Genomic DNA, 26,824 nt, shown 5'->3' with positions numbered 1-26,824 from the left:
GTTTCACCATGTTGGCCAGGCTAGTCTCGAACTCCTGTCCTCAAGTGATCTACACGCCTCAGCCTCCCAAAGTGCTGAGATTACAGGCGTGAGCCACCGCACCGAGCCAAAATGCTTATGTTATACGTTACTTAAAAAGAATACCAGTAGTCCACTATTGGAATAAGATTTGTACTTTCAGTCATTCCTAGGTTTCAATTCTGGTTGACTTTAACATCAGTGATTCATAGTTGTTGGCCGTAGAACCATGTCAATATATTGAATGCCATTGCCCCTGTGGGAAATATCAGTTGAGTTTTAGATGTTTTGATAGAGGGCATAGATTTGTTAGAGGAGAAAGTCAAATATTTAATTCCTTAGGTGGGAACATGTGAAACCATGCCAGTGTTTTTTACTTAATATTGGCAGTATCACTGTGGAAGTACCCAGTGCAGTTTTTTCATGAGTTCTCTTGTAAATAATATGGTGCCCTTTAGAGTAATGTAATTTTTTTAAGCTTACAAGGTTCTGATTGTTATGATACATTTTATTTATATGTACATTTATATGTACAAATTTTCAGGAAATGTCAACAGAGGCTTTATCATTATGTGACTCTTTAATCTGATTTCTAGGCAGAGTTTATTAGGACTGGCTTTTAAAAAATTAATAGCTTTATTTACTTACCATACAATTCACCTATTTAAGCTGTACAACTGGATGGTTTTTAGTATATTCACAGATTTGTGCATTCATCACCACAATCAATTTTCGAGCATTTTCATCACCAAAAAAAAAAAAAAAAAAACTACTAGCAGCCACTGACTTCCAGATTCTACCTGTACTCCCAGCCCAGTCAACCACTAATCTACTTTATGTCTCTATAGCTTTGCCTTTTCTAGACTTTTCATACAAATGGAATCACACACTATGTAGCCTTTGGCATCTGGCTTCTTTCACTTAGGGTGATGTCTTCAAGGTCCATCCCTGTTGTAGCATGCATCCATACTTCCTTTTTCTGCCGAATAATGTTTCATTGTTTGTATAGACCACATTTCGTTTATCCATGTATCAGTTGATGAGTATTTGGCTTATTTCCACTTTTTGGCTTTTGTGAATAATGCTGCTATGAACATTTGTGTATAATTTTTTGTGGCAAGGTCTGGCTTTTTAGTGACTCAGTTGCCCTTTTAAATACCCATGATATCATAGCTAAATAGGACTCCCAGATGTCCTCTTGCTTGGCACCTTCTGTTTAGACACATGAAGTATCTGGATTGCCCAGAGAGGGAAAGTGGCTTCCCTGGGCACACAGAGCTAGAGAGTGGAGTGGGGCCCTGCCTCTAGGTTTCTTGCTCACAGGTTCAATGCTTTACCTATTGGTGTGGACACATGAAGACTGAAGAAGACCTAAGATCTGCAATATGCAGCTTTGTGAAAGCCTTGCAGTCTTTTCCTGTTTGCTGTTTCTTCTGTTTTACCACTTACAACAGTGTGGTCTCGTCTGAAAGCAAAAGAACATAAGAGCTGGAATGTTCCTGAGAGATTTTCTGGTCACATATTCTCATTATACAAGTGAGGAAACTAAGGTGCTGAGAAGGCATGTGATGTCTCACCCAAGATCACACTGTTAGTGGCAGAGCAAGGACTGGAACTTTGGTCTCCCTGCTCCAGGTCCCGGTCCTCATCTACCCTGTTAGGACAAGCATCTGTTACCCAGGGACTGCATGAAGGGTGGCACTGAGCCATTTTGTGTCTCTTCTCTAATAGAACCCTGTCACAGGGCTGCTGTCAGCCAGCCATGAGCAGAAGGATGCCTGGGTACGGGATAACATCTACAGTATCCTGGCCGTGTGGGGCCTGGGCATGGCCTACCGTAAGAATGCAGACCGTGATGAGGACAAGGCCAAGGCCTACGAGCTGGAGCAGGTAATAGTGACTGACGGCTGTATCTTGGCTGCTCAGCCACCTTCTCCTTGAACTGAAAAACCCACAGAGAAGTAGCTGTGTGTGCAGAACTGTTTGGGTGCAGGCCTCTCCTCTATTTCTGCTATAGAATATTTTGGGGAGGCACTTAGATGGTCTCAACCTCACATTGGTCTTTCTGTTTGAGATTGGAGATTCCCCCATAAAACTGACAACATCCAAAATCACACCAAATAGAAAATGAAAGCAACCACATTTCTTTTTCTTTTTTTTTTTTTTTTTGAGACGGAGTCTCACTCTGTCACCCAGGCTGGAGTGCAGTGGTGCGATCTCAGCTCACTGCAACCTCCGCCTCCCAGTTTCAAGTGATTCTCCTGTCTCAGCCTCCCGAGTAGCTGGGATTACAAGCGACTGCCACCACGCCCAGCTAATTTTGTATTTTTAGTAGAGACGGGGTTTTACCATGTTGGCCAGGCTGGTTTTGAACTCCTGGCCTCAAGTGATCCGCCCGCCTCAGCCTCCCAAAGTGCTGGAATCACAGGCGTGAGCCACCGCACCTGGCTGCATCCACATTTCTAACCCCAAAGTGTCAATTTGTATAATTAGTTACATTTCTTTCACACGTACTTTATCCATTTTGTACATATTTATACACAAGACATCATCATAAACTGATATGTTTTTTAAAAGTCACCTCACCACAGCTTCACATTCCAAAGCATGTACTCTTCAGAGTAGTCACACTGGAAGGATATTTATCCAAACATTATTGCCGCTGCTTAAAATATTTTTGAAACTTCCCTTAAAAATACCTTTCTAATTTGAGCCATTCCAGGAAAGCAATCTTATTAATTTATGGTCACCCTTTAATTTTGAACCAAATTGGTGTTATCCAATTTGGGGGCCTATATTATTCACCATACAGTACAATGAAGTCCTTTTATTGTTTTCCAAAATCCAGAACCAAGATACCTACCAAAGATTTGCCGTCACTGAGTTTGTAACAAAATAATCTGTCCCTGAACACAGGAGTTATTTTCCAAGTGTTTTGAGTGGTAGCATTGAAGTAGAGAGCACTGAAATATAAAAATCATTCTCTTGGCATGAGAGCCCTTGGGATTTATCTTTGATTCAGACATTCTTCGATGGCCTCACGGTCAGTGGATCGTCTGTGACGTGGTGTCTCATGTATTAACGTAGCATTATTGTTGTTATTTATAATGAGGATAATAAGACTAGTAATTGGTTACAATAAATCATATTATTCAGAAACCTTGGCTGTCACTTGCATTTTGTTAGAGCTTTACTCAGTAATTCAGTGGTGGTTTCACAAATGGCCATGTTGGCAAACATTACTTTTGGGCAGGCGTGGTGGACTTAGTGTAACAAAAATAAATTACCAAGAAATGTGACATAAAGCTCCAGAGTACTGCACTTACAGAAATTGTGTTGCTAAGATGTCAGCGAGGAGTCACTGAATTTCAGAGGTGGCAGATATCATCTGATCCAACCCCTTTATTTGAGATAAGTCACTTTGTCGAGATTTTTCTTTCTTTATGATGGAGTGGAGAGGACATGAACCATCAGAACACTCACGTAGGCTCGGGACTGGCCTTTCCAGGGCAGTTGCTGGGCGGTTCTGGTTTGCCAGCCACAGTGATCAGGAGGTGATTTTCCTGCAGCAAGGACCCTGGGCCGTGTTGCTGATTCTGCTTTTTCTCCACAGAACGTGGTGAAGCTGATGCGAGGTCTTCTCCAGTGCATGATGAGACAGGTAGGCAGAACCCACACACGTGTTTGCCAAGTGGGCATTCCATGTCATTGTAATTGTGACATTTAACATGCTTAAGACATTTTGTACTTTTCTTCTCAAGAGGAAGAGCAATTGAAAATATTTTGCTTACTTTCTCTCTTTTTTTTTTTTTGAGACAGGGTCTCATACTGTTACTCAGGCTGAGTGCAGTGGTGCGATCATGGCTCACTGCAACCTCAAACTCCTGGGCTCAAGTGGTTCTCCCACCTGAGGTGTGTACCACCACACCTGGCTATTTTTTTTTTTTTTTTTTTTTGTAGATATAGTATCTCACTATGTTGTCCAGGCTGGTCTTGAACACTTGGACACAAGTGATCCTCCCGCCTTGGCCTCCCAAAGTGCTCGGATTACAGGCGTGAGGAGCTACCATGCCCAGCTACCTTCTCTTTTTAAAATTATTTTCAGTAACTTTACTATTGAACCACAGTCTCAAAGGACAGTTTCTGAGACTCTCTTTTGAAGAGTTACATGGATAAAAGGAGAAACATGCTTTTTTTTTAATGGAGAAGAAAACATTTTTTTTTTAAAGCCACTTCTAGAAAGCCATATATTATTGTTTATTCCATCATGTTTGTAAAAGGGTATATTTTCATTGAGATGAAATGCTTGAGTTTTAAAAACTTGATATTATTGTTTAGTGGTATTTTCAGTGAGGGGTAAATAAAACAATTCATTGAGCATGTACTGCACATAGAACATTATACTAGGATCTGCACAAATTCAAAGACGAAGACAAAACAGTCCCCACCCTCAGTCAGCGCAAGAAAAGACATAGTTGCCCTTTTCCTTTCAACATTAAGAAACAAGAAACTGAAATTTAAACAGGTTCCTTTCCTCCCCTCCTTTTCTCCCTTCTTCCCTCCCTCCATCTCTCCTTGAGTATCTACCATGTGTCACAGCTGGGGATATGTAGACAAGGACACCCTTTGGCATGACCCGTCACTCCTGCAGATGAGACTCCCCCCAGGCTGGGACATTTCAGGCAAGGGGGCGAGAAGAATCCCCAGCACAGTCCCTCTGTGCGGTGCCGCCTAGCAGCTGCCTTCCATCCCTCTGGCTCCCAGAAGTAGCAGATGAGAGCTCTAGATCCAGGTGGCTGGCCATGGCCGTGATCTCTGCCAGCCATGAACCCCCATAACTATGCAGAGCGGGCTTGCCTTCTCCCTCAGGTGGCCAAAGTGGAGAAGTTCAAACACACTCAGAGCACCAAGGACAGCCTGCACGCCAAGTACAACACCGCCACCTGCAGCACGGTGGTGGGCGACGACCAGTGGGGCCACCTCCAGGTGGATGCCACCTCTCTCTTCCTCCTGTTCCTGGCCCAGATGACCGCCTCAGGTGAGCTGGGGTTGCTGGAGCCCATTGTATAAGGAGTGACAATCCGGAAAAGGGGTGGGAGGAGGACAGGTAGCGGCCAGTGTGTCAGGCCGTGTGCTGCTTCACTGCTTTAATAAAATACCTCAGACAAGGCCATTTATACAGAACCGAGATGCGTTTTCTCACAGTTCTGGAGGCTGGGAAGTCCATGACCAAGGCACTACCAGGCTCAGTTGTCCAGTAAGGGCTCCATCCTCCAAAGAGGAGGACCGCTGTGCTCTCCCATGGGGGAGACCAGAAGGGCAAGAGAGCCAGAGGCTCCACGAAGCGTGTTTTGTAAGAGCCTTCATCCCATGTAGGATATGTAGGATGGGAGGAGTCTTCAGGGCCTAATCGCCTCTTACGGCCCCACCTCTTAATACCATCACATTGGCCACACCTCAATTTTGGAGGGGACACATTCAAACCATAGCAATCAGTATTATAAATTAGCAGTTTACACAAAAGAAAAGCATGCTTTTCCATATTCTGTGCATTTGTTTCTGCAATAGGGCAGGAAGTGCAGGGACCCTGCCTGTAACCTGCAGAGAGGACAGTCACCCTCCATCTGGGCACCAGCAGGGTAAAGGCCGTCGAGCTGGCTCTCTTAGCTTCCCTCTGTTGAGCACACAGCCCCCTTACTGTCACTCTCTCCTAGTTCCTGGAGCCACCTAGGTCTGGTCTAACTTTGACACTTAGCTGTCTGCAGACCATCTCACCCCTGCTCTTAGACTTTTCTCCTCCAGGATCAGCAGCCTTGTCCTTTCAGCTCTCCCACTCACTACCCTGGTCACCCTCTTCTAGACACACCCTCACTTTTCCAAATTATATTTGAACACCACCATTTCCACCACTCAGCAGCGTGCCCAGAGTGGGCTGAGCAGCCCACTACTCAGCAGGCTGAGTAGGCTCACAGTTTGCCGGCGGTACGCCTTGTTCCCATTGAAGCCGGAGCCGCTGGCCTCTGTGGCAGCCTGGACGCCAGGCCTCTCTCTTTCCCACTAGGGTCTCATACCAGGTGGTCTCTCTCCCACAATGGCATGTGCCACAGATGCTCCCCCAGGTTAGGGCACTTAGCGGCTGTGTCTAGGAGTTCTTATCACCTACCAGTCCAGTCAACTGATGTGTCTGAGGCCTCCCATTCATTGCAGACTGCAAGTATGAAACTCTCAAAAGCCCAGAAATCAGTAAGCAGTATTGTTATGGCTGTGTGAATAAACCACACATTTATAAAGTTACGTTTTGGCTATGAAAATTAATATGAGCTCACTGTAGATATTTTGGAAAATATAACAGAATACAAAGAAAAAAATTCCACTGCCAACTTTCATTTGGCTGCATCTCCTCCAGGTCTTTTTTCCTGTGCATTTTTTTACATGTTTAAGGTCACATTGTACACATAAACATAGTCTTTTTATTACATAGCGTTATAACAAGCACTTCTCCCATGATATAACAAGCTCTTCATAAACATTATTTTAGTGAGTTTATCAATGGATATACCATAATTAATTTAACTATTCCTTCCTTCTTTTATTTTGCTACTATAACTAATGTTGCAATACCAACTTTGACCCCATCTTCATTTACTTCCTTCTGAGAGTTAGATATCACTCAAAAGCAACTCATATATATTGCCAAATTATTTTCAGTTTCTAGTTAAACTTAGTTCTGATTGAACTTCTAATCTGGCTTACTAGTTAAGCTTCCCTCATTGATGTAAGAGTCCATTTCCTATCATATCCATAGCAGCTTCCAGAATTCATACTTTAAAAATACCTGTATTTGTTATAACTGACTATATTTTTCTGCAGGGTGGAAGGCCAGCTCCTGGAGCTGGGGACTCCCTGTCTCCCACTGGGAAAAGCATTCACCCTTCTCTTTGGCTCTCTCAAAGATAGAGACAGTGTCTCTGGTTCTTCTGGACTAAAATCCTTGCTTTGTTGGAACCTTCTCCGCATCAATCCAACCTGTACCAGAGGTCCCAAATCTCTCTCATCCCTTTCTACTCATAGGCACACACAGGAAAGTGGAGTCCTTCCTTTCCTTCTCCTTATTTTCCTTCCTTCCCTCCTTCCTTCCCTCTTTTTGGAGATTAGACACTCACTGTTATGCCTTACTTCAGACTTCATTTTTGATGCCTTTGGAAGAAAAATGAAAATGAGGGTAAAAGGGTTTATTTCCTAGTGTGATATTTGTAATTTGTGACTGGCAGCTCTCTGCAACATGGCTTCATAACCTCATTATTTTTCTTTGCTAGGCTTACGTATCATTTTCACTCTCGATGAGGTGGCCTTCATACAGAATCTTGTCTTTTACATAGAAGCTGCATATAAAGTCGCTGTAAGTATCAACCCTGGTAGTCTTTTCCGATGTGCCAGTCAACAAAAAGAATAAAAATCGTACAGTGTTTTCAGGGCCAGGCTGTTTGGGGCTCACCAAAAGGTTAGCGAGACTAGCGCTATAAGATTGTGTCACCTCCACACACACAGTGCGTATTTTTGTCCTGGGATAGAGTTGGGGGTTTCATGTTTTTGGAATGTACTCTGTGCTCTGTCTGAATCCATTATGCTTGTTATATTTTTTTAATTTATTTTGTTTTATTTATTTTTAGACAGAGTCTCGTTCTGTCACCCTGGCTGGTGTGCAGTGGCGTGATCTTAGCTCACTGCAGCCTCCGCCTCCCAGGTTCAAGTGATTCTCCTGTCTCAGCCTCCTGATTAGCTGGGATTACAGGTGCCCGCCACCACGCCCCGCTAATGTGTGTATTTTTAATAGAAACGGGGTTTCACCATGTTGGCCAGGCTGGTCTCAAAGTCCTGACCTCAGGTGATCCTCCTGCCTCGGCCTCCCAAAGTGCTGGGATTATAGGCATGAGCCACCACTCCTGGCCCATTATGCTTGTTTTATTTTATTTTATTTTTTATTTTTTTATTTCCATAGGTTATTGGGGAACAGGTGCTGTTTGGTTACATTAACGTCCTTTAGTGGTGATTTGTGAGATTTTGGTGCACCCATCACCCGGGCAGTATACACTGCACCCTATTTGTAGTCTTTTATTCCTCTCCCGCTTCCCACACTTTCCCCCTGAGTCCCCACAGTCCACTGTGTCATTCTTATGCCTTTGCATCCTCATAGCTTAGCTCCCACTTAGGAGTGAGAACATATGATATTTGGTTTTCCATTCCTGAGTTACTTCACTTAGAATAACAGTCTCCAGTCTCATCCAGGTCGCTGTGAATGCCATTAATTCATTCCTTTTTATGGCTGAGTAGTATTCCATTATATATATACCACAGCTTCTTTATCTACTCGTTGACTGATGGGCCTTTGATTGGTCCCATGTTTTTGCAGTTGTGAATTGTGCTGCTATAAACATGCATGTGCAAGTGTCTTTTTCGTCTAATGACTTCTTTTCCTCTGGGTAGTTACCCAGGAGTGGGATTGCTGGATTAAATGGTAGTTCTCATTATGCTTGTTTGAAATAAGATCCTAACATGTTCTGCGGGATGTATATGTCCTGGCTTGAGTTGGGGCTAAAGAGGTAGCAGCATTAGCACCTTGGTGGGAGCTGGGATGCCATGAGCATTGCCCCAACCGGGCCACAGGTAGAGGGGCTCGAGCCAGGCAGAGCCCCAACCTGGGCCAGATTTGCTGAGTATAAATGTGTATAAACCCCGTTTCCTCCAAGCTTCTGTCTGGTTTGGAAGGCAAAGCCTGAGGCGCCTTTACGCAACAACCCCAGTGTGTAAAGCTCTCAGGGAAGGAGGGAAAAGGTAAAGGCTGGTTTAAAAAAAGCCACTATGGTCTAAAGGAAGGTCAGCAAAGGTTTTCTGTAAAGAGCCAGAGAGTAAATATGTTTGGCTTTACAGGCCCTAGGGTCTCTGTCGCAGCTACTTGGCTCTGCCTTTGTAGCATGAAAGCAGCCATAGACAACACGTAAATAAATGAGCATGGCTCTGTCCCAGATAGACTTTGCAAAAATAGGTGGGAAACTAGATTTGTTCCAAAGACTGGGTGGAGTTCACTGACCCCAGGTCTAAAGCAGTGATTCCCAACGAGAGGCAATCTTGCCCTCCCAGGAGACATTTGGCGATGTCTGGAGACATTTTTGGTTGTCGCACCTGGTCAGTAGGTGTTCCTGGCATCTAGTGAGCCAAGACTAGGACTGCTGCTAGACATCCTACAATGCACAGGCGCCCCCCCACCCCCCAATGACTCACATTACCTGGCTCGAAATGGAATAGTGCTAAAGTTGACAAACCCTGGTCTGAAGAAACTTGAGAAGTCTTTGTGGAAAGGGTGGGCCTTGAGTTGGACCTTGGAAGCTGAGCAGAGTCTAGATCAGCAGAAGGGAGGAGGTAGGGAGTTTGGGTGCAGGAATAGCTTGTGCAGTCCCAGAGGCAGGAACAGGCTCTGAGTGTGGCTGGGTGGGCTAGGGGGTGCTTGAGGAAAAGGGTACAGAGGAAAGGAGTAGATTTAGGGGGAAAGCTGACATTGGAAAAGAGTAGGACATAAGTGGATCTTATGTTCCACTCTCAGCTTGTGGGTGTGTCTAAGGAGGCCAGATCATGGGGCATATGGCCATCCAGAGAGAGAGATGTGAATGTGATCCACTAGAAAATACACCATTTGTCATTTTAGACCCTGAAACAAGGGGAAGCAGCAATCAAAGCAGTTTTTGAGGACGAATCACCCAGTGCCGGGGTTGGAGGAAAGGTGGGTTGGGCTGCAGGAAGGCGCAGATGAGAAGAGTGCTCAAGGGAAGAAGCCCAGGCTCAGTCACCAGGCACGCTCGGCGGGGAAGTTGCTCTAGGATGCCCGAGTCTCAATCTCTACATTTTGAAAATGTTCTGGCCGGGCGCGGTGGCTCACACCTGTAATCCCAGCACTTTGGGAGGCTGGGACAGGTGGATCACCTGAGGTCAGGAGTTTGAGACCAGCCTGACCAATATGGTGAAACTCCGTCTTTACTAAAAATACAAAAATTACCTGGGTGTGGTGGTGTGCGCCTATAATCCCAGCTACTCGGGAGGCTGAGGCAGGAGAATTGCTTGAACCTGGGAGGTGGAGGTTGCAGTGAGCTGAGATCGCGCCACTGCACTCCTGAGCAACTGAGCCAGACTCCATCTCAAAAAATAAAAAGAAAAAAAGAATAAAAGAAAATATTCTTTTTTGGAGATAAAAAAATAAAGGTTGAAATGTTGGCATCAGTCCTGTGTATGTTGGGTGGTCAGCTTTCAGTAGTACACATAGAATTGTTTAAAACAGCATCCCATATGTGGATTTTTTAATGAAAATATGAATTATACATTAGGTACACATGTATCAAGTCCTCTGGGTGCCAGCATTCTGAGTCAATCCCTAGTAATCGGTTTGTAAATACCACGTAGGTTCAGTGTTCTGTGTCTCAGTTGTGACTTTGGCTCCAGTTACTTGCTGAGCATTTTTTCCCCAAGAGATAATGCTAAAAATAAGTACTAAATTATTGTAAATGCTTTTGCTGGCTTTGACTAGTTATGACCCATGTGCTAAAGTTTCTGTATTCCATCTTACAACATAAGTTCAAAGGCATTGACTAGAGAGGCAGCATTTTATTCAATCTTAAGAAGATAAAATATTTTGTTCTCCATACATCCAGAGTTTCTTACAAATGAATACCTTCTAGAAATAAGAAATTTGAGAGTGTTGTGGCATGCACTTTTGTCCCACTTGAGTATTCTCTTCTAAAATTCTGCACAGAGGTCGCATGAACTGAAATTGAGGAAGAACACAGTATGAGTCTACAAAGCCTCCGGGAAGATCCACTTATGTTTCAGTGTGGCCGCAGGAACATAAAGGAAGCATTTTTCCCATAGCACTTCTTATATACCTCTTTCTCCCCTCTGATTCCCACCTTTTTCTCCCCCAGGATTACGGAATGTGGGAGCGTGGAGATAAGACTAATCAGGGCATCCCAGAATTGAATGCAAGCTCCGTAGGAATGGCCAAGGTGACGGTCGTCCTGTTTGTTCTTCCTTCTGCATGTTTTTACTGCTTTGACTTGGTTCCCTTCATCAGGAGTTTGGATTTAATCTGATTAGCATATTTTTCAAAAGTCAACATCAAGTATGTGAAATTCAAGTGGCACAGTTACCCCAGCCACCTGAAATTCTAGGTAAAGAAGGTAGGTTTCCAATGCTGAAATCTGCCCGTGGCAGAAAGTAAGAGTGTTCCATCCTGGTTAGCTGCTGCCATCACCCACGGGTCTAAGCTCTTGCTGTTGTTTAAGAAGCTGCACATGTGATGTCCAGTCTTCTTTTCTGGGTCACAGAGAGGACTGGAGAATATCACCACTTTGTAGGTTGGACTCACAAGTTCAAAAGTCTACAAGGTCAGTCAAATAACAATACGAAGTGAAACTAGCCAGACAGCAAGGTGGGGGTCGGGGGAGGAATTGGGAACACTGGGAAACTTTCCCTGAAGGTACTCCGATTCAAACTCATTTAAAATACTCTTCAAGCCAAACAAAACACACCTATGGGGCAGATTCAATCTGTGGGTCACCAGTTTGCTTCTCTTGCCATAGACATATGGTGTGCCTCCTTCCCTCCCTCCTCCAGAAAGTAGTGTATTTTTTGGACAGAGTAGAGCCTCCAGGGCTATAATTTTTAAAGCAACAACAAATACGCTCTGTTGAAGTAAACAGACAGAAAATGTACTTATTACTAAAAGAATTAACTTTCTGAAGTGCCAGAAGTTTGAAGTTAACTGTTAAAATGTGAGAGAAAAGACAACCATGAATTTAGTGCACACACACCCACACACACACACACCCACACACACACACAACGTTATGAACTTGTTAATTCATTTTTAGGTAGAACACTAACTTCACTTGGGAAAATGTTTTTCTGTTTTCTCTTTCTTGTTTCCATAATAAGCAGCAATGTACAGGAGAGCTCTGATCCACTGAAAATAAGAATAGGGCCGGGCACAGTGGTTCACGCCTGTGATCCCAGCACTTTGGGAGGCCGAGATGGGAGGATCACCTGAGCCCAGGAGTTCAAGACCAGCCCTGGCAAAATGGCGAGACCCTGTCTCTACCAAAAAAAAAAAAAAAAAGAAAAAAAAAGACTAGAACATGACTACAGGAGTCTAGCTGGATTTTTAAAATGTGTTTCATTACCTTTGGGAGAACATGTATACTAGATTGCTTAATGAAAAAGGAGCACCAGATATTGGAGTGTGTGTTTGTTAGAAAGAAAAAGTAACTCATACATGTGTTTGTAGGCAGCTCTTGAGGCAATTGATGAACTGGACCTTTTTGGAGCCCATGGAGGACGCAAGTCAGTGATTCATGTTCTGCCAGATGAGGTCGAGCACTGCCAGGTAATAGCCTCTTGCATTTCAGAGAGCAGGGAAGGAGAGTCCTGGCATGGAAGGCCTGGGATCCAGTGCAGATTCCCCACCTTGCTGGCTTGGTGATACTTTGCTTCTTTGAGCTTCAATTTTCTCACCCATAAAATGGGCATCCTGGGACCCTCTCCTCTGGCCTCAGAAGCTAGTTGTAAGAATCAGTCAAGTTAGTCTGTCTAAGCACTTTGTAAGCCAGAAAAGTGTAAGACACCATGATGCTGTATAGATGGAATCAGCAATCCAAGCAGCCTTGTTTTGCAAGAGGCAAAGTCTGTTTTATGTGTTTTGAGCACATAGGTGGTTTTCTTTCAGGTTTAGTTCACAGTGCCCCCAAATTGAATGATGAGCAAGCACTAGTTCACTTGGGGGTGGGGGGTTGGGGATGGGTGAAATAGGTAGTGGAGAAGACATGAGATGGGAAAGATGGGAAATTAGCACAACCTCCGTGAAATACAGGTCAGAGAAAGGAGTGATCTAATACAGATTGGAGGATTCTATTGAGCAGAGTGCACGTCTTCAATTGCTAGGCCCTCAGCAAACTCTTATTTAGCGAGGGCCCACTGTGTGCCAAGTACATTGCTGGGGCTAAAGAGGGTCAGATACTTGTGAATGGAGAGCTTGTGAATGGAGACTTGTGAATGGAGAGCTTTGGTAGAAGTTTGTGTTTCCAGGCAGAGAAACCCTAGGGAAGAGTGAGTTACAGAACAGGGCCCTGGGCTCAGTTGGCTATAGAAAATAAAGCTTTATTCTGAAGCTGAAGGGTGCCACCCATCTTGACCCTATCTTCCAGCTCACTCAATTTTTCCCCTTTAGGTAGTCCTGGTATTTCTTGGGGTATAGTCTATCTTTTTTTTTTTTTTTTTTAAGAGGAGATCTTACTCTATCACCTAGGCTGGAGTGCAGTGGTGCAATCATAGCTCCCTGTAACCTCAAACTACTGGGCTCAAGCAGTCATCCCGCCTCAGCTTCCCATGTAGCTAGGACTACAGGCACGTGTCACCCACACCCAGCTAATTTTTTTTTAAATTTTTTTGTAAAGTCAGGGTCTCGCTCTGTTGCCCAGGCTGTTCTCCAATTCCTGGCCTCAAGTGATCTTCCCACCTCAGCCTCCCAAAGCTCTGGGGTTGCAGGCATGAGCCACTGTGCCTGGAAGTGGTGTGCATCTTAATAGATGTGTAATCCAGTGGAAATGCGTGAGCTTTGCAGCCAGCTGGGCCTGAGTTAGAATCCTAGTTCTGTCACTTACTAGCTGCTCGAAGTCTCAGGGTCCTCAGGTGTGAATTGGACGTGGTATCATAAGTCCTTCTTCATATGAAAGATTCAATGAGCTTATGTTTGCAGGGGTCTAGCCCCATGTCTGTACATGTTAGATCTCAGTGTTAATTCCTTCCTTTCCCAAACTTTTCCTGATAATTTCAACTCCTTTACAAGTTTCCAGCACCTAATCCAGCCACTTATTTATAATTGAGGCCATATTATAGTGCCTGTAAGTAACCCTAGAAAGATTCTAGGACTAAACTAATTCTGTGGTTTACCATTTTGTCTGAGTGTTCATGAGATCTTCTGGATTTGACTCCTCCTTTAAGTGGTTTCTGGATCACCCAGTCCAACTGGTCACATTCCACAGAAGCCAGACATTTCTCCAAGCTGGCCCCATGTATGTGTTCTTTTCTGGTCTCTGTCTTCATAGCCAAGACAGCTTAGCCTACTGACACAGGTTCCTCCCCTACATGTCCTGAAGGTCTGGCAAAGTCAACAGGGCATGGAAGGAAGGGAGACAAGCAGTTCTTAGCATGGGCTTCAGACAGTACCATGCTCTCCGCAAGCCCTGACTTCTCACCTGAGGAACAGGAATCATTGGCTGCATATACAGTGTTGGCCAGCAGGGGCCATGTTGGTAGGACAAAGCTCTACTCAAAATTGGCAACCGTATTTGAATGTTCCCTTGGGGCTGAGCTCATGGTCCCTAGATACTGCGCCTATTAGCGCATCTCCAGGTTAAACCACCTCTTTGTTTCTCATTCAGTCTATTCTGTTCTCCATGCTGCCAAGAGCATCGACATCTAAAGAAATTGATGCTGGACTTCTTTCCATTATTTCCTTCCCGGCCTTTGCAGTGGAAGATGTAAACCTTGTAAATGTGACCAAAAATGAAATTATTTCTAAGCTCCAGGTAAGCATTAGTCATGCTGGTGCCCTTCTGTCCTGTGTGATGTGCATGGAGCAGCTCACCCATGCCTCAGTTCCCCATGAGGTTAATTGCTTGATTTATCTAAGCAAATGCATAAAGTGTTCAAAGCTGAGTCTACAGGCAAGAAAACAAAGTCTCCGAGTGATTTAGTGGCTTGGTTCTCTCCTTGAGAAGCAGAACTGGCACTCAAGCAGGCACCTTTGAACCCCAGTTTGTACCAGTACCATACTTCTAAGGCAGAGCTACTTAACCCTTTAGAGGTCACAGACAGTGTATAGAGTCACTGCCAGAAAAAAAAATGCATATGTCCCAGTGTCCTCAAACTTTACACACAATTTCAGTGGACTTGCCAATCCCAAAGTTACCTTCAGGTTAAAATAATCCCTGTTTTGAGTTGAAATGCAGTAACCATGATACACTAAACTGAGAATATTAAATACTCCAGCCAGTTGAAACTATCGGTAAAATTATCAAAGAATGTAAGTTTCCCTAAGCTGAAATCTGCAGGTTGATTGTCCTACTTAGGTTCCATGAAAAATGCTTTTGTCCCTTGGAGCTTTTGTCCCTATGTCTCCAATCATATTCCCAAAAGAAAGCAGCTGTCTCAGTCAGGGTTCAGTGGGAAAAAGGGAACCCCTTTAGGTAGTTGAAGTAGGAAGGGAATGAATGCAGGGAATGAAGTGTTTACAAGAAGAGCGGGTTCTAGGCTCAGCCTCCTGGGATGACTCCCAGGACAGTGCGGTGCTGGTCGCTAGGGCTAGGGACATGGTTGCCTCCATGACCCTCGCGAGAGCTACATCTGCTGTAGCAGCCTCCACATACTTACGGAACTGGAGAATGTACACCCAAAGCTGTGATCTATGGATTAAGGGCGTCAGATTAAGAGAGTGCTGCCCCTGCCCTCCTTTCTTAGCATCCAGGAAGCTGGGGCAGAACCCTGGAGCCTGCAGCCCAAAACCAGCAGCGACAGTCCTAAGCACAGGAAGCCGCCTCCCCTCCCTTTCTGCTAACCTTTGTGGAGGTGCATCTGACCTTAGAGCCTCCTCTGCAGCCAAAGCCTAACTTCCAGGAGCCTGGGGAATGTCCTTGTAGCTTTCCAATCTTGCAAGTAGGAGCAAACCAATCCAAGTATCTGCCTTGGTGGCTTTTCTAAATAGTGAGGGTCCTTTTAGGTCTCTGTGTAATACAGTAAATCAGAATGAAGGCATGGTCGTTCACTGAACTCTTGGTAATTACTCTTGCAGCCCTGATACTCCGATGGAATGTTTTGGCGTTCCCTTCCAAGTACCGATCAAACCTGAATTGATTTTGCTTATTACTTAAATATATTAATAACTATACTGACAGCAAAGAACACTTAGTATAAAATTCATTACTAAAAGATTCATGGGAAAGAGGGTGCAGGGCTGACTTGAATTAAAAAGGCAAAAAAAAGTCTCTGAGCTCATCGAATGTACTTTCTCTTATTAGGGGCGTTATGGATGCTGTCGCTTCCTTCGAGATGGTTATAAAACTCCAAGAGAGGTTGTATTTAAATATTGTTTCTTATCTTTCCTCAACTGTTTCATCTCTAAGTTGCCAATGTGTTGTTCTCCCTCTGTTGATTATAATTTTATGTTGGAATATTGGAAAGGGAAGTATTAATTTTGGAGTCAGCAAGCCTGGAGCCAGGCAATAGCGTAGTATCTTTAGTAGGGACGGTGAGCTGGTCATTTAAAACCAGCTTGGCCGGGCGCGGTGGCTCACGCCTGTAATCCCAGCACTTTGGGAGGCCAAGGTGGGCGGATCACGAGGTCAGGAGATTGAGACCATCCCGGCTAACACAGTGAAACCCCGTCTCTACTAAAAATACAAAAAATTAGTCGGGCGTGGTGGCGGGCACCTGTAGTCCCAGCTACTCAGAAGGCTGAGGCAGGAGAATGGCATGAACCCGGGAGGCGGAGCTTGCACTGAGCCAAAATCGTGCCACTGCACTCCAGCCTGGGCGACAGAGCGAGACTCTGTCTCAAAAAAAAACAAAAAACCAACTTGTAGGCCAGGTGCAGTGGCCTGTAATCCCAACACTTGGGGAGGCTGAGGAGGGAGGATTGCTTGAGCCCAGGAGTTCGAGACCAGTCTGGGCAACATAGTGAGACCTTGTCTCTGCAAAAAAAATAAAATAAAATTAGTGAGGCAGGCATGATGGCATGTACCTGTGGTCCCAGCAACTCAGGAGGCTGAGGTGGTAGGATCACTTGAGTCCAGGAGGTCAAGGCTGCAATGAGCAGAGATCATACCATTGTACTACAGCCTGGGTGACAGAGTGAGACCCTGTCTCAAAAAAATAAAAATTTCTTTAAAATTTTAAAAATAAATAAAACCAGCTTGTAGACAAGGAGAACTGGTTCTGTGGCTTACACATTTTTCTTAAAGACCAACTATGGCCTCCTCCTTGGGTTTCTTTGCCACAGTGACTAATATAATGATATAAATCAGATCATCTGCCAAACTTGGTGGTAGACATATTGCTATTTCTTTGTTAGAGATATAGGAAGCTTTAGTATAATAAACTACCAAGGAGTCTTGTGTATGTTTCTGACTTACTTTTCAAAATGTTACCATGGCAAACTGCCAAAAACAGCATCTCATTATAGTAAAATCCTACTCATGCCAACCTCAAAGCTGTAAAAACCAGTCAAGCATGGGAAACCCCATGAGGCACAATGGTATTATGTATGTATTCTGACATCACCTTTTAAAAGTTTGACTTATTTGATTCTAGGACCCTAATCGACTGCATTATGACCCTGCTGAACTCAAGCTCTTTGAAAACATTGAATGTGAGTGGCCTGTGTTTTGGACATATTTTATAATAGATGGAGTCTTCAGTGGTGATGCTGTTCAGGTGAGAAAATGCTGGGTGTTATGTTGATAATTATTTTCATTCCACTGGTATACTGATTATTATTAGAACATAGGGTTATGCAAGAATTTAGGTCACTGTTTCGGTTATGTGTTCCCACTTAGCAAACTTTCCCAGAACTGAGTGAATTAAAGCAACAGCTATTTTATTTATTTGCTCATGATTCTGCAATTTGGGCAGAGCCCAGCAGGGACAGGTTGTGTCTGCTTTACCTGCTGTCAGCTGGGATGGTTCCATGGAAGTGGAGAATCTATTTCCAAGATGGCCTCACTCACATGGCCAATTGATGCTGGCTAGCAGCTGACGCTGGGAGCTCAGCTGTGCTATTGGCTGAGGCCTTGGTTCTCCTCCACATGGCTAGCTTGGGCTTCTCACAATATTGTAGTCTCTGGGCCATTAATTTTACATATTGGTTGTTTTCCCCCCAGAACACAAAAGCAGAAGCTGCCAAGCTTCCTTAAGTGTTAGGCCCGGAACTGACAAAATGTCACTTTCATCACATTCTGTTGGCTAAAGGGCCATCCCATATTCAAGCGGGAGGGGACTAGACAAGGGCATGAGTACTAGGAGGCATGGTTCACCAGGGTCTAGCAAGAACATTCCGTCACAGACAGGTTTTGTTGTTGCTGTTGTTCTTTCCAGATTATCCAGTGGTTTGCTGTCTTTAGCCCTAGTTTGGGGTGCTCTTGGATAACATCTTACTTCATGTAACAGCCTCCTAACTCAAATCTCAATCTCCGGCCTGTCCCTGCTGTTTCCATTCTTCTTACCCACTCTTTTAATAAGAGTGATCTTATTAAAAGGCAAATTAGGTTATGCTACTGCCTTGCTTGAAAGCTTGCTTGAAAACCCCTTCATGCGTTTTGTGGGGTTCCATATGATCTGATCCCTGCTTTCACCCCTTTAGCCTTATTTCTTAGTGCTTCTTTCTTGAGTTCTGTGATCCAAGCACAATGAAATCCTTTCAGTCCTTTAAACAGGCCATGTGCCCTCCTCTCTTCTCAAAGGCCGAGAACATTCTTTTCTTCCCCAATTGCCCCTCCCCCTTCCCTTGGTTCAATGTAAGTGTGTCTTCTTTCAGAAAGCTTTCTCTGACCCTAAAAGCTGGGGCAGGTGCTCCTACGCCCCACAACTATAACAGCATGGGTCACACTATGTTGTATCTCCCACTTACCTGTCAGAGGACCCCGGTAGAGGCTATCTCTCTCCAGTTCACGGGTATAGTCCCTGTGCCTAGTGCATAGTATGTGCTCAGTAAACATTTGCTGATGCAACTCTCATTTGTTCATGACCTATCTCTTTAGTTTCTACTTGGTACCATGCTCTGTGCTGAGCCCTGAGCATACTTTGTTGAACAGAACCGACCTGTCCTTGTGAAGCTTACATGAATGACTGACATCGCAGATGCTTTGTCGTTTTTTCAACTGGTTCTGATCACATGTTTGGTGGGGGTGGGGATGAGCAATCAGAGATCCATTTTAGCTCTTGACAGCTCTCCTGCTCAGGAATGCTGGGGGGCTTCAGAACCAGCAGTCAGCTGGAAATGTTAGTATTTCCCCACTGTTGATGCTTTCTCTTAGGCTTCAGTGATTATCTTAGGTTTTCTGTCATTTTATCCCAGAATTGAAAGATCTCAAAAGAATTGACTTAGAATTTCAGTTGTGAATAGGCTTAACAATGATGGGGGGAAGAAAACTCAGGAGAGGAAAATGACTGTTTAGCATCTTGTTGATTAAGCCTCATGGAATCTACTACCCTACTACACCTTTGCTGTCGCTCACACTTGTTGCCCAATGACATTTTTAATATGGGGTCAACTTTTTTAGCGCCCACACATGAGTGAGAACATGTGGCATCTTTCTGTGCCTGGCTTATTTCACTTAACACACTGACCTCCAATTCCATCCATGTTACTGCAAATGACAGAATGTTATTCTTTTTTTATGGCTGAATAGTAATGAATGCCTCTTAAGTGGAAAACTTACCAAGAGGTAGAAATGGGATACACTGCTTAAGATATAGCTTCCCCCACAAGAAGTTTATAATCCGGTTGCTGAGACAAAATTTAAATATATGAGGGATTAAGAATGAAATAATTACATGATGAGTTAAAGACAGAACAGGAAAGACATCTGATACACAGTGTAGATATGACTACTAGAGGAATTTTGAGGAAGAAACAGCTACTGTATGATGGGTGCTCTGTCTCTCTGGAAGCATGACAGGCAGGGCTGAGCTTAGATACACTCCTGAGAGGAATAGCCGATTGTGTTTAGCTCCTCCTAACACTGTAAGTGTGCCTCCTGCATTCCTGGAGCTGAGGGTATTTGTGCATTTCTTTGCCCTGTGTCTGAACTCTAATCTGTTGCCATGAGAGCTTTTTTTCTATGTTGCACTGCTGTTACAGCAATCATGACCAGACCTCCTTCCTGCCATGGATGATGGGGCTGTTTTCCAGGTCCAAGAATACCAAGAGGCCCTGGAGGGAATACTCATCAGAGGCAAGAATGGGATCCACCTGGTGCCTGAACTCTACGCTGTCCCGCCTAACAAGGTAACCCAGTGGCAGAGGGCCCTTTGCACCGCTTATCTAGAAATAAGTGACTCATTGCTTGGCCTGTTGGTATTCTTTATCTCCTTTTTAGATCTAATGAACACTTTTTCTCCAAAGATGGTTTCAAAAGCCTTAGGTAGGCTGGGCGCGGTGGCTCACACCTGTAATCCCAGCACTTTGGGAGGCTGAGGCGGGTGGATTACTTGTGGTCAGGAGTTTGAGACCAGCCTGGCTGACATTGCAAAACCCCATCTCTACTAAAAAAAAAAAAAAAAAATACAAAAATTAGCCAGGCATGGTGGCACATGCCTGCAGTCCCAGCTACTCGGGAGGCTGAGGCAGGAGAATCGCTTGAACCTGGGAGGTGGAGGTTGCAATGAGCCGAGATCACACCACTGCACTCTAGCCTGGGCTACAGAACGAGACTCCATCTCAAAAAAAAAAATGCCTTAGGTAGTGTTCCTGTCTATCCCAAGGAATCATGACTTTGGAAAAATATGTGGAACATGCTTGACCATGGGTATCCTGGGGAGGCAGCAGTTGAAGACCTTCAAATGATACCTGTCCCTCCCCAAACCCTGACACAGGCTCTCTAAAGAGCGTAAACCCATTGTGCACCGTGTTCTTACACACTTCCACAGACGAAGGCCAATGTACAGGGGTATTGAGAATCTCTTCCTTTGATTCAAGCAGTTTGCAAGCTAGAGTTTGAGTAATCAGTTAGAAGCCGTTCTACATCAGGGAGAGAAAAACAGTCCAGTTCCAAGAAAATGCCCAAACATAGTTTTATTCTATCAAGTTTCCTAAATTGGGTCATGATGGACCTATTATCTTGGCAGGAAGATTTGTCTGTCAATATCTCATGGTTAGAAGAGAAGAATTCTTGGTTCCTGGCTGTCCCTTGGATGCTTTTGGTGCCTCAGGGCTTGATTATTGTGTTTGTGGGATGAAAAGGCCTTCAGAGGGCCGTGTCTTCCCCAAAATTGCCAGGGCCTGGAGGAGGTCATAAGCCAGCAGAGGCCTGGCATACAGCAACTTGGGTTTAGGTGTTCTGTGGTTGAATCAGGCCCACACACGCATGGCCACAGGACTGGCAGGGCCTTTTAAAGTGTCTGCCTTAGCTCAGAGAGGCTGTGGAACCTGTCAGAGCTCACACAGCACTGGGCTTCGCCCTGGGGCCAGACCCCAGGTTCAGGGCCTTGCTGCCACCCCACACTGCCTCCTAATGGGTGGTACATTTCTGTATAATGGAAGTATCTACACAGTGGATGCTCTCACTAGGCTTCTGAAAGCAATAGTATAGTGGACTTCTTTACTTTTCCATAGAAAATAAATTTTAAAGGAATCTGATACTTGATCCTTATGGCAAAAAAGGTACCGTGCATCACTTTGAGCCTTATTTTCATCTAAAGGAACTATTATGTGTTAGATCACTGAACCAGTTAAACCAAGTAGAAAATCAAAGGAAGGAGTTTCCGTGAGAAGTAGAATGTGCCATTGCCGGAAGCATTCAGTTTTTTGCATTTATATCAGCCCATCTTGTTCACTGGGCCCCTTCAGGTGGCTGCTTGCTCCAGGTGGGCTCACCAAGCCCCACCAGCCTGGACCCTTAGCCCTGAGCTCCGGAATGTTGATGGCCCCTCATCCCAACATGAACCGACAGCCCGCATCATCCAAGCTCTCTCAGGACTGATTTTGTTCCAGGGTTAAGGGCCAGACTTTGGAGAGGAACTAGTCTTCCCTCGCTCTACAGATCAGTCTATGGAGCCTGCTAGGGCTGTGTTCCCTCTAAGTGTCCTCAGCCTAGATCCCCTGCAAATAAATGTATTCCTTTTAGTACGCGTGCTGCGGTGTGTGGGTTGGGGCGGGGCTGGCAGTGGGGGCTGGGTTACCTTCCAGTAGCTACATGTTCATATCCCGCTTCAGGTCGCTCCTTTCCCAGTACCGAGGCATTCGGGAAAACCGAATTGGTAATGAGAGGTAATTTGGAACCTGGAAGCAGAGCAAGGGAAAATAAATGCCTTCAGGGGTATTTTACTTATTCTATGATAGAGAAGAGCCGTCCAGTTCTACTAGAGGGCACGTTTTACTGACTATAGTAAATGCCAGGTGTTAAGAGCTACCCTTTTCTTTCTTTCTGATGAACAGTGCTGACTACACATTGTAAAAAATTACTCTGTGACTTTCTGTCTTCTAAACTCCACACTGACCTTTGGGTTTCTGCTTGTCATTACAATGTCCTCAGCATGTTTACACTGGTGTGCTAGGCACTGATTTTGCGCACTCTTTGACACTGATTGCATTTTGTGTTGGCTCCTTCCAGATGACAGCTGGGAAGGTTTATCAGTCACATCAATAACATGTAGAGACCACCGGGAAGGATTTCTGCACACAGGGCCACCACAGACCCATGTGGCACCTGTGTGCAGATTAGATAAAAGGCCTCATCAGGGTAGCCGCAGCCCTGGGCCAGGGTGGCATGCAGCTTGGATGTGAGCCCCACTCATTTCCTCACCCGGATGTGCTTGTGCAGGGCACCATAAGGCCCTCTGTGGACAGCTGGAGAACAATGAAAGTGTCCCCGCAAACATGGATTGAGCAGCCGCTCCGTGCCAGGCACCAGGCTGGCTACTAGGGCACAAGGGTGGCTACAGCGCCAGCTCTGTCCCTGTGAGCTTGCAGGTTAGCAGGGGCCAGAAGAGCTGGTCCATGAGATGGAGGGCGGCGGCAGCAGCAAAAGCATAGCACCTTTGAGGACCTGTGGGCAGTTCGGAAGGACCAGTGTGCAGAGAGGCAGAGGAATGCCTCCATGCAGGGCAGGAGGTGGCTCATAGGTGGGAGGAGTGCAAAGCCAGGCTGTCTTGTAAACTGGACACCTTGTCTGCTCTCTATTGAATATTTCTCATTCTAGATCTCTGCAGTCTTTTTTTTTTTTTTTTTTTTTTTTTGAGACAGAGTCTCACTCTGTCGCCCAGGCTGGAGTGCATTGGCACAATCTTGTCTCACTGCAACCTTTGCCTCTCAGGTTCAAGTGATTCTCCTGCATCAGCCTCCTGAGTAGCTGGGATTACAGGCATTTGCCACCATGCCTGACTAATTTTTGTATTTTTAGTAGAGACGGGGTTTCGCTGTGTTGGCCAGACTGGTCTCGAACTACTGGCCTCAGGTGATCTGCCCACCTCAGCCTCCCAAAGTGCTGGGATTACAGGCGTGCGCCACCATGCCTGACCTTTCAGTCTTTCTTAACACGACTTACATTTCAAATAGTTTTAACATACTACCTGATTATCATACAAGTAATTCTGTACACTACAAAACATCTAGGATTCTGTAGAAAGAAGAAAACGTTATCTCTAATTCTACTACCCAAAGATTATGACATTTTGGAGCATCTCCTTCCACACTATTGTCCTATTGGATTATTTGATTACTAATGACATTGAATTCTGTTCAGTTCATGTACTTAAGTTTTTCTTAATGTTTACCACTATTGAAAAAATTTAAAATTTTACTAAATATGTTAATAACATCATTGATTAATCTGCAAGCAGAAGGTGAGTCTCCTCATGGTGTGATGTTCCCCTTGGGAGAAGGATGTTTCCTATTTCCTTTGGTTGACTTATGTTTTCTGGAAGAAAAAAGTGGTCACTGACATTACCCCCAACCAATGATGTGATGACTAAAATGTCAAAGTCCAGCATGGAGTTTAAAAGAGAGAAAGTTGCAGACTAGCTTACAATGCACAGCCAGCCCTGTCCTCCAGAAAGAACACCAAAGTTTATTTTGCTGAGACAGAAGCCCCCCAGTGGGTTCAGCTTTTTGAAGCCCTGAAGGAGGGGTTTACAGGCTAGTAGTCCAAGTGTTTTTCCTCGGTAAATAGTGCCACCTTCTGGCAATTCTCTTGCATTAGGCGCACAGTTTATAAACTCCTAGGGATGGCTCCAGCGATGCACTGCCACAGCTGGAGGCTGATGTTTTCCATCATTTCACCCATCATGCAGCCAATTGTAAGCATGAGCCATGAGAGTTCTCATGGCCAGAGCTGTGCACAAAGCAGGCAGGCCAGGCATCCGGTGCTTGTGGCCTTGCGTGTGCCTGTAGGAAGAGCGCTTGTCCAGAAACAGGCCGCGATTTGACTTCCACTTCCGCTGCTTTGTAGCCTTGCAGCCCGGAGGAAGGGGCTTGCTCCCCAGCCTCCTGGCACCTGCACAGAATCGGCCTGGAGGATGAGTACCATTTCATAAATCCTCAGTGCATTCCCCATGGTCAGGTATCATGGCCATTTTATCCTCTGACGTTCTGTCTTTGGATTTGTCTCTCTTTCCAGGTAGATGAAGAGTACAAGAATCCTCACACAGTAGACCGAGTTCCTATGGGGAAGGTGCCTCATCTGTGGGGACAATCCTTGTACATCCTCAGCTCGCTGTTGGCAGAGGTAGGGGGCTTAGTGGCCTCACAGACTGGAAACCATGTGATTGGAGGTTCCGGGAACCCCAGAAGGGCATAGGGACTCTCTGCCAGGCGTGCGTGTGGATGTCTTTTGCATCTTCATTCGTTTAAGGTCAACTGGACCGTGTTGGCTCCGGGGCTTGACTCCCAGCCTTGAGTGTCCATATTTCCATTAAACCAGCTCAGGTCCATGAGGGCCCAGCACTCCCCATCACCCCCTGCCAGCATTCCTCCTCTGTGGCTAGAATCTGTTCCAGTTGATGGTCAGAGGAGCTGGAAGCTTCTCGGCCAGGATTGTTAGCACATCTGATCCTAGAAGATACAAGATTTGGGAAACGACTAGATTGGCCCCTAGCTGCCCCTGCCCCAGTCCTAGGAGCAGGAAGCACAAGGACCACAGATCTCTACAGAAAGAGGTGGCGGGCCGGATTTTCTCTGGTGAATTTTGTGTCAGGTGTTGCCCCAGACAACCCGCAGCACCCTTCCTTCTGCAGACAACTGCCTTTTGACTCCTCTCTTTTTATTCACCATTGACTTGTCTCCAGGCTTTTGTTTTAATATGCAAATACTTTGGAGCCGCCTCAAATGAATCCCCCACTCCTCAGTATGAGTGACCTTATCAGATGGGCTGTTGTTCCTGAGAGAGTCCTGCCCAGCTGAGTGCTTCGGCTGGACCCCGGGGAGGCAGGGAGGGGAAGGAGCCCAGGGAAGGGCTGAGGGGCTGCCAGGCTCTAGAAAAGGCAGAAGGGGTGGTGGGTCAGCATGCCACCGGGTTCCTAGAGTGTTGAAGCCCAGGATGAAAGATACCACCGTGGAAGCAGCCCTCAGGAACTCTACCTGCCGAGCTAAAACGGTTGTTTTACAGGTACCTCAAGACTCCCCAGTGTCATGGTCATGTCCTTGGAGTAGGGGCTGTGTCTTCCACTCCTGTCTTTATTAGTAGGGAAAACGCATATATCTCCTTTGAAAGCCAGCCCTGTCTCTCACTAGTTCTGTGACTCCGGGCAGGTCTCTAATCTCTGGGCTTCGGTTTCCTCATCTGTAAAATGAAAAGGATGTACTTGATCATCTCTGACCTTCCAGCTCTGATTTCTGTATCAGTGAGATGGGAAACGAGTAACTCCCCTCCCCTGCTTTCTCCTCTCTGATGTAAAGGCTTTCTCTGGGCCCAGCGCTAGGTCCAGTTCCTCCTCAGAACTCCAAGAACACCTTGATCCTCTCTCTCGGGGTTCGTATCATTTGTAGAAAGTGCAAGGAGGCGCATATTCAAAGAGAATACTTTGCAAGGGAGTGGGGTTAGGGGGCCAAGTCCCCACTCAGCCACTTCCCTTGGGTCATTATCTTGGTTTCCCCACCTGTACAGTGGTGATGGTTGTAGTGTGGGGGCCAAGGTGTTCTAAAGGTCTGAAGACAAATCACTGACATGAGGCAGATTGATTAATAAGCAAAAAGGGCATGCAGATGTACTTAACATGTATACAGGGGAGCCTTCAGAATGAATACCCCAAGATCTAGGGGAAATTTTCCGTTTTTATGCATAGTTTCAACAAAATATGGACAGCTGTGTAGAAATGTGATTAGACAAAAGGGGCCTGATGAATGCTAATGGACCAAGTGGGGAAACCCAGCAAGGCCTTTCTGTGCAGCACTCTTTACTTCTGAGTGTGGGGCCGGTCCCTCCCTGGAGTGGGGCCCTTATGACCTACAGCCAAACAAGGTAGGTGAGGGAATTTTTTCTGGCCAGTTTTTACAGAGAATATTTTTAGGTTTTGTGGCTGGCTTTGGGGAAAAGGGATTCCGGTTTCTATGCCCGCCTTGGGGAAGAAGAATTCTAGTTTCTGTGGTGCCTCCAGAAGAATGGACTGAGAGAGAGAGGCAGGAGAAGGTCAGAGGAAAACTTATGCTTCTGAGGCTGCTGCTGAGGTCTTTGTTTTGGGGGTGTTGTTTTCTGAGCCCCAAAAGTAGTGCCTACCTGTCAGGAGGCATAAATATGACAGTGCACATACAGTGGCTCAACACAACGCCTGGCATGTTACTGAGAGCTCAGAAAGTATTGGTTATCATTCTTTTTGCTCATACAAGATGGTGGCATATTCGACGAGCCCTAGAGAGCTAGGTGCAAAAATGCAATACGTTTATCAGTGGCAATTTGAATGTTACTCTGTTTCACAGAAAATAAGCAATTGACTCAACAAATATAAAGAAAAAAGTCTTGAATATGTTGAGCCCCAAAATATTTCATTTTCACAGTTCAGT

General features: G+C 45.3%; 1 protein-coding gene across 12 annotated transcripts in view; it reads left to right on the top strand.

Moving 5' to 3' along the window:
- PHKA2 (phosphorylase kinase regulatory subunit alpha 2) overlaps positions 1 to 26,824 on the top strand; it is a 94,802-nt gene that overhangs the window by 31,255 nt on the left and 36,723 nt on the right. For 8 of the 12 annotated variants that reach the window (XR_008497057.2, XR_010125465.1, XM_054471176.2 and 5 more), the window contains exons 2-12: positions 1,750 to 1,908; positions 3,632 to 3,679; positions 4,888 to 5,056; positions 7,335 to 7,417; positions 10,986 to 11,066; positions 12,347 to 12,445; positions 14,499 to 14,645; positions 16,134 to 16,187; positions 17,425 to 17,547; positions 20,024 to 20,119; positions 24,447 to 24,554. Coding sequence is in view for 10 of the 12 variants with exons in the window: in XM_054471176.2 (XP_054327151.1) it covers positions 1,750 to 1,908; positions 3,632 to 3,679; positions 4,888 to 5,056; positions 7,335 to 7,417; positions 10,986 to 11,066; positions 12,347 to 12,445; positions 14,499 to 14,645; positions 16,134 to 16,187; positions 17,425 to 17,547; positions 20,024 to 20,119; positions 24,447 to 24,554 (1,167 nt within the window). In the remaining 2 variants the exon portion in view is untranslated. The remainder of the gene's footprint in view (positions 1 to 1,749; positions 1,909 to 3,631; positions 3,680 to 4,887; positions 5,057 to 7,334; positions 7,418 to 10,985; positions 11,067 to 12,346; positions 12,446 to 14,498; positions 14,646 to 16,133; positions 16,188 to 17,424; positions 17,548 to 20,023; positions 20,120 to 24,446; positions 24,555 to 26,824) is intronic. The other 4 variants (XM_054471178.2, XM_054471177.2, XM_063660452.1 and 1 more) reach the window with 3 other exon arrangements.

This window comes from Pongo pygmaeus, chromosome X (assembly GCF_028885625.2).
Source record: "Pongo pygmaeus isolate AG05252 chromosome X, NHGRI_mPonPyg2-v2.0_pri, whole genome shotgun sequence".
In the NCBI taxonomy this organism is placed as follows: domain Eukaryota; kingdom Metazoa; phylum Chordata; class Mammalia; order Primates; family Hominidae; genus Pongo; species Pongo pygmaeus.
This window is presented reverse-complemented; position numbering and strand designations above follow the sequence as displayed.